Here is a 10,886-nt window from a genome sequence, read left to right as displayed (position 1 = left end):
CAACAAGAAAACAGAAAAATATAAAAAGCTAAACTAAACTTATCTAAAACATGAGCTAAGATAATCTAAATAAAATAAATGAGCAAAAGTAACATAAACAGATGAAAAACTAAGCTAAAAAACTAGGAAATAAAAAGCTAAACTAAACTAAAACAAGTCATACTGTTTTGGTTTTCCTCAGATAAACTGAGGAAAACCAAACTAAGATATAAACTGATAAAGAGCTAACAACTAAGCCAACCTAAGGTGCCAAAAGGCTTAAAAAATAAGTTAAATTTATCTAAAACACAGGCTAAGAAAAGCTAAACAAAAATAAAAAATAAAAAAATGTAGCCAAGCAAAATAAAATAAGTTTAAGCAAGCAAAGGCAGGATAAAATAGAGTAAGTCAGGGGTGTGAAACTCCAGGCCTCGAGGGCCGCTGTCCTGGGAGTTTTAGGATTTTCTTCTCCAACACACCTGATTCAAATGATATAATTAGCTCCTCACCAAATCATCAAGTTCTCCAGGAGCACGGCAACAAGTCATCCATTTAAACCAGGTGTTTTAAAGCAAGAACACATCTAAAACATGCAGGAGAGCGGCCCTCGAGGAATGGAGTTTGACACCTGTGGACTAAGTCATACTAAAATAAACTGAGGAAAACCAGAGTTAATTAAGGTATAATAAGCATAAACTAAACTAGGATTTAAGAACCTCAGCTGAACAGACTAAGATAAATGCTACCTCACTGCTGATACAAAGCTTCGATTTACTAGCAGTGCTACCACTTTTTGAGTTGATTGATCACTTTGTGCTGTGGCTGCTTCTGAAACCTTACAAGTACTGATCCAGTTAATTAGTTAGATTTGTCTATGATCGATTACAGATTGTTTTGCTCATTAGACATGACATGCTGCTCTGCAGAGAAAAGCTCATATTTTTTGTGGATTCTATGAAGCAATCAGACTGAAACCATTTAAACAGATGGATTAGCAGAGGTATTTGAATTATGCAGATGAAATTAATTTTCTAAAATTATCATGTGAGAACTGGTTAAAACTAGTTCTCTCACTCATGGCTGCCTTCGTGCAATAGTTTTAGACTGAAATCATCTTATGTTGAAAAAAGACTTGTAGCCACTTGGGTCAAACCTTGAAAATAATCTTATGCTATTGTGAGATGTCACACCTAAAGTATGCGAGGGTAATGACTTAGTTATTACCACACAAGTTTATAGCCATTATTGTGTAAACTAAGGTAAATTAGTTGTGACAACTATCTTGAATTGGCTCCAAAAGTTAATGAGTTGTAGACGAATGATTAGTTTCTGAAAGTGTTCAGTGGATCATTAGATATTTTTCAAACAAGTAGGGTTATTTCCCATAATTACTGCAAACATTTTTACACAGATCTTGTGCAATCAGTTACCGCTCAAAGAATAATTTGAGGATCAGTCACAGCTGCTACCACACCAAATGTTAGCTTAATATCTGCACAATTCACTGACCTACAGCCATGTTTGTGTGTTAAAGTTGATCAGCTGTGCCGACCATGTTCAGTTGGGTTGATTCAGCTGTACATTTACATCCAGTGATTACTGAAAGTTTCGTAAAAATCTTTTTAGTGATTTATTTACTAACAGTACAAGCAAAGAAACAAACACACACCTTCAACAGCAGGCAATAATGATGGCAGTAAATGTGAGGAAATCATTATTTTTCATATTAAACACTTTTCCTCAAAGAAAGCTGTTGAAAGCTGTCCTCTGAGGAGGACAGGAGGCTGCTGCCACCTGCTGCTGAACTCTGACACTGCAGTCTGATGACCCGAGAGTCTTTGTTAAAGTAATGTTTGATTCAAGTTTATCAGACTTCCTATTGCTGCCTGATAACTTACACCGCACCAGAATTCCTTTATTTTTAAAACATACTTTCAGATTTTGCAGCACAACAGTGGACTTCCTATGGACCAAAGACATACATTATTTTTCTGTTAAATTTGTGGAAATTTAAATTATTAGATAATATATAAAATAATTCCTGCTTCTACAAAGAAACAGAACTTCTGAGCAAAGTTTGAGAGCTACAATGGGTTGCAAAGGTATTGTGTTTTTTGTATTTTTGTTGGTGTGCAAATACAGTATTTCAGCCACAATTTAGTAAAGATCCACCTGCGATCAAACTGAGAGTCAGATGAGCTCAGTATATATATATACATACCTGTTTGACAACCCTCAGAACCAACACCAGTCCAACACCTTTAAGGAGTAAGGACTACCACCAAGCAAGAGACATAATGAAGACCAAGGAACTCTCCACACAGGTCAGAGACTAAGTTGTGGAGAAGTACACATTAAGGCTGGTTTATAAAAAAGTATCCCTGAACCCTGAACATCCCACGGAGCTCCATTAAATTCATCAGGAAAGGGATAGATAATGCCGTCTCAGCAACCCTGCCAAAAGAGAATCGTCCACAAAAACTTCCAGAGAAACACCCAGGAGGCCAAAGATAATCCTGGTGGAGCTTGGAGACGGATCTGTCCACAGGACCACTAGAAGCTGCACAGAGCTGGGCTTCATGGAAGAGTGAACAGGAAAAACACATTGAATAAAGAAACAAAAGCTGGACTGTTTGGAATTTCTTTCTCAACCAGCTGGAAGGTGCTGTGGTCAGATGAGACTAAACATCAAGGACAACACCATGTCTGAGGCAAATCTACCACCTCCCATCACACCAAGAACATCATTCCTACAGTGCAGCATGGTGGTGGCAGCATCATGCTGTGGGGATGTTTTTGAAACTTGTCAGAGTTAAAAGAACCATGATGGAGCAGTGGTAGACCAAGGTGGGGAGACAAAGGATTGAGCTTTGTCGGCTGAATACGTGCACACATCATTTTTTAATTTATTCAAAACAAGTCACAGATAATGAACATGATTCAGAAATAACTGGACACAAGCAACCACTTTATTTATTTTAGAAAATTTATTTAGATATTCATCTATACAGTTATGTATGATAGCATATATTATTTAGAAATCTATGTTGACTGCAGTAATTTCACAGACCCACACATCAGCACTGAACACAACAGCAGAAGCTCTGGATATTGAAGGCTCGACATTCTGGACTTAGGCCTACCTAACCACACCCAGCTTTAAGCATGTACAGTACTGGAAATCAGAAATAAAGTTTGTTCAAACAGGCAGGGGGTTGCTGGTGTGTGAAAATCAGTCAAACAGCAGACTCCTGGGACCTAATGTACAAAGCATTTTCTACTGAAACATGATGTACACAAAAAGAAGAGACACTCAGGAGCTTGGCAGAATGCTCTGAAACTGTAGTTCAACCAGCAAAATACAGGAAGTCACTTACTTGACTAGTAATACCATGAAGACAGAATGATGTTTGTGGGCACATAGCTCCATGTGCAACAGATGATTCATTTACTCACCAAGAAGCCACCCATCATGCACCGTGTCAGCTTGTAGTCTGTTTATTCAAATGAACCAGGCCACCTCACCACAATGTTGGTAAGTTGTTTTGAAAGTTAAGTGGCAGTCCTGATCAGTCTGCCACCTCCTTATGAAATGAAAGGAACCCCAATGGGACAGCGCTTCAATGCCCTTGAAAACTTAAAGCTGCTGTAAGCCAGTTGTCATGGGCTGAAAAAACATGCTCTCTTCACAGTGCCATTTGTAATAATCATAATAATAATAATCCTCTAAGCCTAAAAGTCATTCTTGTTAAAAGGTATTTTCTGCATCCACTCATATAACTGGATTCACATGGATGTATTATCATTTGCCTCTGGTATGTACAGAAACTGTTTTCACATCAGGTTCCCCAGCATCGCCATGGCCCAATAACAGGAGATAGATGCATACAGCCATAAATTTGACATCCTGCTGCAGCTGTGCACATTTCCACATCATTTCATGATTGATACATGTGAGGATTTGTGTGGAAAAGGGCGTACACCAGGGTTTTACGTGTAAGAACCTTTCATATGCGAGGCCCCTGGCTGATAGGGACAGGAGGTCTGAAAATGTTCATCCTGGTCCAGAACCTCAGTGTGTCCGTGTCACACTGATACATTGGATCTGTCACAAAGTCAATCAGACAGCAGCACATGTACACAAACACTGCACAGAAAGTGTCAAATTAGACCTCATTCAGAATAAACTACATTCTTATTCCTCTGTGGCTCCAGGGAAAGCATTCAGAATCCTCTTCATGTTTGTTTCACCGCCCTCCGCTTTCCCCACATCCACAGTTACAAAAGCCACTGGAAACAAAAAAAAGTCTCTTAAACTCACTGCTACGGCATTTAAACGTCATAAAGCAGTCATATATTGCGCTGTGAATGCAAGAATCCCAGTCACAGGAAAGTGCTTCTAACATTTGTCCAGCTGCTACACACAAACACATCACACATGAATCAGTGTATGTACAGTACAAGAGTCAGGCCTGGAGGAGCAGGCCCAGGTTAGGAATGGACTTTGAAGGCCAGCAGCTGCTCAGAGTGCATGTTGTTGAGAGAGCGCAGGTCGGGCAGCTTGAGCAGCAGCTTGGTGAAGACAGCCGACTCGTTGGGGTGGTTCCGGGTGATGAGGCTCCGCAGAGCGCGGATCAGCGTCTCTTGCAGGGCCTCCACAGAGTTCACATTCTCAATTCCGGAGCGATCTGTGAAAGAGAGGGTGCACATATGGTCAGGGCACAGAAAACCATGAGTTCCTGATCTGTCTGATCATTGCTGCCTCAGCTCTCTTGTCTCTTTCACTGGGCTGTTGGTGAACAACATTACTAAAGGAGTCTTCAAAAGGTCTCAAAACATTCAGGGGCTCTCAATTTCTTGGTGCTTGAATTTTGAACATATTTAAACAATTAATGCCACAAATTTTCTCCCAAAATAGTTGCCAGGTTGTCGTAGATGTCTCAAGCCAGTTTTTATTTCGTTTCTGTGATTCTAGAGCACTGCAGCTGTATTTAAACAGCTGCAGGGAGCTCTCTAACACAAAATACCTGAGGCAACAGCCCCGAATGTCCAGCTCTTTAAAAAACTGGTCCACATTTACAGAATCTAACTTAATCAAACGGGAGGCTGGGCACAAAGCAGGCCAAGGTGGGTCTGCTTTGTGCCAATGTGAACAGGGGTGGGCAACAAAATAATGTGCACAGCCTAAATTAAGTTTTCCAAGCCGTGCACACAAAACCGAGATGTGATGTTCAAAAACTGGCTGCTCAAAATGTGACTGCAGCCATCACCCATTTTCTCCTAATTCCAAGTCACCAACCTGTCCACAGCCCAGAGAGACTGGCTTCAGTTTGTCAAGGGTTTGTCGACCTATGAAATTAATTTGTGATGAAGACAAAAAAATATTATATATATATGTTTGTTTTAGAAACAAAAAGAATACTGTGTAACACAACCTGCTGGCTTCCTTAGCCCATTGGATAATTTTTCCTAATTGGCTTTTATAATGTGTGTGAATGTTTCTGTACAGTGCCCTGAGGCGCTAAACAAATAAACTGAATTTAAAATGTTATTGTTTTATTGCTCAGAATTTTTCTCCTGATTTTTTGTTTCCCTTTTTCCAATGTTGACAAGTTTAGCAGGGTTCACTAAATTAACATTGTATCTTAGCATTTTACCCATACTTCTTGTGAACTGATACTTATGACAACTATTGTAGACATCAACTTCTGGCTGAAGGTGCAATTTTTTTATTTATTTTTGGTGTAGTAATTGTTTTTATTTGTTAAGACATCCGTTCTTTATCCTCATCAGTCAGTACAACCCTTGACCTCAAAAATCCAACAAAGAAATGTTGAGGTTTATTTTAGTCGAAAACATGGACAGCATGAAAATAAACTGTACAGATCATTTATTTCAAATTAGGGCTGGGGGTGTTAAGTTTGTTTGAGGATATAAAGAACTGGATTGAAGGCCACTTCTTAAACTCAGACCTTATTTTGTTGACGTTTGAACTTCATGATGTGTTCGTTTAAAGTGAAATGCAGAATTCTGCAGCTGACTGTAGATAACAGAAGCACTTCTTGCTCGTGCTACTTGGAGACATTAGCAAACAAAGCAGAGAGATTTATCACTGATATGTTATAGAAGCTGGCAGTGGAAGCATCTTGACAGATTACATTTGGTTCAGACAACGATGTGTCAGACTGAAGTCTCATGGTTGCAGTCACCTAAACACTCACCAGCAGAAACGAGAACCACAGCAGTGAAGAGGCTCATCTCCTCCTCGCTGAGGCCCAGGTTCATCAGCTTTTCACTAAAGTCCGACATGGAGTTGAGGAGATCACCAGAGCCCATGGCCCTTAGAGCATCCACACTATACTTATTCCCTCCCAGGAAGGTGACGGTGCGCTCCTTCATGTCGAACAGTGAAGCAAAGCGAACCACCAACACCTGCAGGACATCATACCAACATTTTTACACCTTGATCCTCAGACTAAAGGTCACACACCTGAAGGAAAGAGAAATTACCTCAAAGGTGCCGGCCTTCAGCAGGCTGACCTGATCATGCTGTGATAGGACTCTGAAGCCTGGGATCTTCTTGGCGAATTCCACCACCTCCCTGACGGCAGGAGTGAAGCAATGGGAGAACTCCTCCCACACCTCGTGTCCAGACTTCAGAGGATCCACATGAGGAGATGTGTTCATTGGACAAACCTGACAAGAGACATCCTATCAGGTGTGAAACCCCAACCTCTCCTCAGACCTGAGATCTGCTGTACGGGGGTCGTGTCTTACCAGATACATCCTGTTGCCTCCACTCCATGAAGGCTTGCCGTAAGCTCCATTGGTACCAGTGGGCTGGGCTCTGACAGCGCCATGGATGTAAGCTGGACTGTGGCTGGTGGTGGCATTCTGGGACAGTCTGAATGGACAATGGCTGGGAGTGTTGTCCTTCTGAGCATGGCCCAGGTTGGAAGGCATGTTTTGGCCCACTATGGTTACAGAGTTATTCTGGTGGTTCCTGGTGTCCTGCCCCTTCTGCTCAGTGCTGGTTTTTGTAAAGTTGCCAGTTAGGGAGCTGCGTGGCGCCTCAGCCAGCAGCTTGCTCTGCTCCTGGTTGTACATGAAGGTCTCCTGATGGGCTCTGGTCACGGAGCCAATCACCTCCTCCTCACTGCTGTCTGACACGCTGGGAGAGGCTGAGCTGGAAGTGGTGTCCATGGACATGGAGCTGGAGTGTGGTGAAGATGAAGGGGAAGGGGGGGGGCTGGTGTCCCCAGAGGTAGGTTTGGTGGTATTGGCTGGCGGCAGCATGGCAATAGACAGCGCCTGGTCGCTGTGCAGCTGATCCTGCAGCTGGCTGTTATTCATCATGTTGTTCATGGCACTCTGCATCTCCAGCAGCATGCGCTGTTTCTCTCGCTTAGGGATCCGACCAAAACGCACAGCTGAACAAAAAGGAGAGTCAAAGGAGAGTTACAAAGACTAGGTTCCCCTTTTTAATTCTAGGAAATTAACCCTGAAACACGTAACAATAACTTAGCATTCCTTGAAGGAAATACAGTTCATTGTGCCGTCCTCAATTGCTGGTTAAAGTTCTATAATGCAAAAATAAAAAAAATTAAAAAGACTTCTGTGAACACAATCCAGGAACACTGCCTGCAGTTCAGACTTCACCAACTGGAAACATCTGACTTGTAATGAAATGAAAATAATCTGGGAACAAAGAGCCCGGACAGTTGAACAGCTAGAATCCTCCATCAGACAGAAATGGGACAACATTCCCTCCAAAACCTCCAGCAGCTGCTCTCCACAGTTTCTAGATATTTACAAACTGTTGTTAAAAGAAGAGATGTTTCACAGTGGGATGTGTTTTTGCTGTTTGGTTGCAATCAAATTCAAAATGACCTCTTTTTTCCAAAGAATGGTACAATTTCTTAGTTTAAATATTTGATATGTTTACTGTGTTCCACTGAATAAAATATGGATTTATAAGGTTTGTAAACCTTTGCCTTCTGTTTTTATTTACACTTTACACAACATCCCAACTTCAGAATATGGGTTGTACTTTGTGAGTTTCATTAAAATATGGCTAGTCGTTCATGAGATACTTTGCCAACAAATACACAAACATATATACAAACACACACACACACACACACACACACAGCCAAAAACATTGTTGTCTGCTGCCTTCAGGAGGTAAAAATGCATTATCAAACACCCTGAAAAACTGGGAAGTGTTTGAGAACCAGCTGAGATAAATTAAGGTTTCTGATCTTTTTTGAAACATAATACTTGAAATTAAAAAGTCACAATCACCTAGTGAATGTCCAGACTCTCTAAAAACCTTTCTGAGTCTAAAAGATTTACTGAATGTGACCAACTGGACCATTATAGACAAGAAGGCCAATTGAATCAGAGTTTTCATACACAGTAAAGTTAAAAACAAATTACAGTTGGGCTGTAATTCTGCTCAATCCCTCCGTTTCTGAAGGGATGACCATCATTTCAAACATGAAGTGCTGGTTCCTGTTTCAGATACTCACAGTCTCTGGACATTCCCACCATGAGGCATTTTTTAAAGCGGCACTGCTGGCACCGGTTCCTGTTGATTCTCATGATGGGGCAGCTCTCGTTCTTAAGGCACTTTTTGTACTGGATATTCTGCTGGATGCTCCTCCTGAAGAAGCCCTGAGGGTTCACACAAAACATCCGCAGAGTGAGACCGATTAGGAATGTAACAAGACACTCTTAACAAAACAATGAGACAGAAGGTTCACGAGAACAAAGTGAGACAATATTCTCAAAAAATAATTTTTGACACAAACTCAACAATCTGAAACTGAAATTCAACTACCCATGACCTTTTAACTTCTCGTTAAAGTGACCTTTAAGCTCAGATGGGTCCAAATCATTTTCACAAGGAGACAAAATTTAAAAACAGATCAAGGCCCAAACCTTTGCCAATATTTTCTTGAAAAATAAATAAATTAATTTGTCGTGTTTCTCAGATTTCTTCTATCAAAATATTTGTACAAAAACATGAAATAGCTTTTTATCAGTCAAAACAAACAGAGGTTACTGGATTGTTCTTTTATTGTTAAATAAAATACCTTCAAAATTTCTTGTGTTTCATCTTTATTCCTTTGTTTTACTCAAATGAAAATATTGTACCACAGCACATCAAAACAGCTAAAACAAACTGTTCAAAGTCTGTTGTTTCAAATGCAGATGTTTACTTATGACCACCCAGCCACAGCATTTGATAGCCTGCAGGTCAGGATAGGTCTGTGTGCCTCATGGTCAAATCAGATTATTTGTATTAAACATTTAAACCCAAAGTGCATCCTCATAACATCAGTCCTGTCAGACTCCACTCTGCCTGTGACAGAAAGTTAAACTTCTTCACCTGATCTGCCAGCCCCTCTCCCCCGGCAACACAAGGAGGCGTTCCTGTGCCGGTGGAGACGCGATGCATTCTTTATAGAGCCGAGCAGAGTAGAGTGGAGTAGAGACACTCTGGTGTCTGTGTGTGAGTGCGCTCAGCTCCCTCCCACAATTAACTAGGCCACACAGCAACATGAGGTGTGAGGGGGGCTGATATGAAGAACAGGAAGAGTGAACTAGTTTCACTGAGTCTCTGCTCAAAGCTGCGCAGACAGCTACAGTGACCCACTTCATACTGACTGACTGGGTGTGTATGTGTGTGTGGTTTCAGATTGCTGCCCTCACCTTGCAGCCCTCGCAGGCGTGAACCCCGTAGTGGAAACCGGAGGCCACATCACCACAGACCTTACACAGCAGCACCAGGCCATTGATTTCTGATTGGTACAAAAACACATTCTTACAGTTTGTCTGAAAGAAGGTGACTTCTTCCCTCACTTCACTTAAAACAGCCACAAACATCTGTTTCATATCAGCTGAGAAATGAACCCACAGTTAACAGATCAGAACCAGATGATTTGTAAATGATTTAGATGGTTGTGGTGAAATTAGTGACAGATCTGTTTGTCTCATCAATGAAAGACACTAAAAACTGCTGCAGAGCAAAAACTGCATGGACAAAGAAAGACAGAAATTCTGTGTTTCTGTGTTCTTCCGAAACAAAGAAAAGAAAATTAAAAATTAAAAGACACTTAAAACCTAAAAAGGTTAAAAAACAAAAACAACTGAACTTCCTTCCATTCTGTAGCTGAAGACGTTTCACTTGTAATCTGAGGAGTTTTCTCAATTCAAAAAGCAAACAGTGTGGAGTTTGAGCTTTTAAAGCTGAGATGTTCTATAAACTAGATTCACCTGCAGATTCTCCTCACTCTCCTCACAACAGAGGCTCATTAGGGTCTTTGTTTGGCCGACTCACAAATGGGCCACTCTAGTATCAGGCCTAAAGCTCCTTTATGTTTTTGAAAGCTGGAATCTGAGACCTCCTCCTCTGTTTAATGTTGTTTTCTCCTTTTTGACATAGATGTCTTCTTTTACCCCCCTCTCAAACCATCTGTCTTCTCGGTCCAATATATAAACATTTTTGTCCTCAGAGGAGTGTCCCTTATCCTTGAGGTGTAGGTGAACAGCTGAGTCCTGTCCAGAAGAGGTGGCTCTCCTGTGTTGAGCCATGCGTCTGTGGAGAGGTTGTTTGGTCTCTCCAATATAAAGGTCTGAACATTCTTCGCTGCACTGGACTGCATACACAACTCCGCTCAGTTTTGGTTTGGGTGTTTTGTCCTTAGTGGTGAGAGTCAAACAGAAGGTACTGATCTGTGTGGGTTGGTTTCCTGTAAACTTCAATGTTGAGACTGTCCTCTCCTACCATGTGTACCAGACAGTCCAAGAAAGGCAGCTTGTTGTCGTCAGCATCTTCTCTGGTAAACTTGATGTTGTTGTCGACCGAGTTGATGTGTCTGGTGAAGGCTTCAACTTCTTTT

At 41.3% G+C, this 10,886-nt stretch overlaps 1 protein-coding gene across 2 annotated transcripts in view; it reads right to left on the bottom strand.

The window, feature by feature from the left end:
- Window positions 1-2,947: 2,947 nt before the first annotated feature.
- The window catches only part of nr1d2b (nuclear receptor subfamily 1, group D, member 2b), a 15,866-nt gene continuing 7,927 nt past the window's right edge, over window positions 2,948-10,886 (bottom strand). For both annotated transcript variants that reach the window (XM_017439135.3, XM_017439136.2), the window contains 6 exons: window positions 9,697-9,785; window positions 8,511-8,655; window positions 6,757-7,409; window positions 6,490-6,675; window positions 6,201-6,411; window positions 2,948-4,667 (listed from right to left, as the gene is read on the bottom strand). In XM_017439135.3, the coding sequence (XP_017294624.1) occupies window positions 4,471-4,667; window positions 6,201-6,411; window positions 6,490-6,675; window positions 6,757-7,409; window positions 8,511-8,655; window positions 9,697-9,785 (1,481 nt within the window). In that variant the 3' untranslated portion in view covers window positions 2,948-4,470. The remainder of the gene's footprint in view (window positions 4,668-6,200; window positions 6,412-6,489; window positions 6,676-6,756; window positions 7,410-8,510; window positions 8,656-9,696; window positions 9,786-10,886) is intronic.

Source organism: Kryptolebias marmoratus, linkage group LG5 (genome assembly GCF_001649575.2).
Source record: "Kryptolebias marmoratus isolate JLee-2015 linkage group LG5, ASM164957v2, whole genome shotgun sequence".
NCBI lineage: Eukaryota > Metazoa > Chordata > Actinopteri > Cyprinodontiformes > Rivulidae > Kryptolebias > Kryptolebias marmoratus.
Note: the sequence above shows the minus strand (reverse complement) of the source record. Positions and strands in the feature narration are given on the sequence as shown.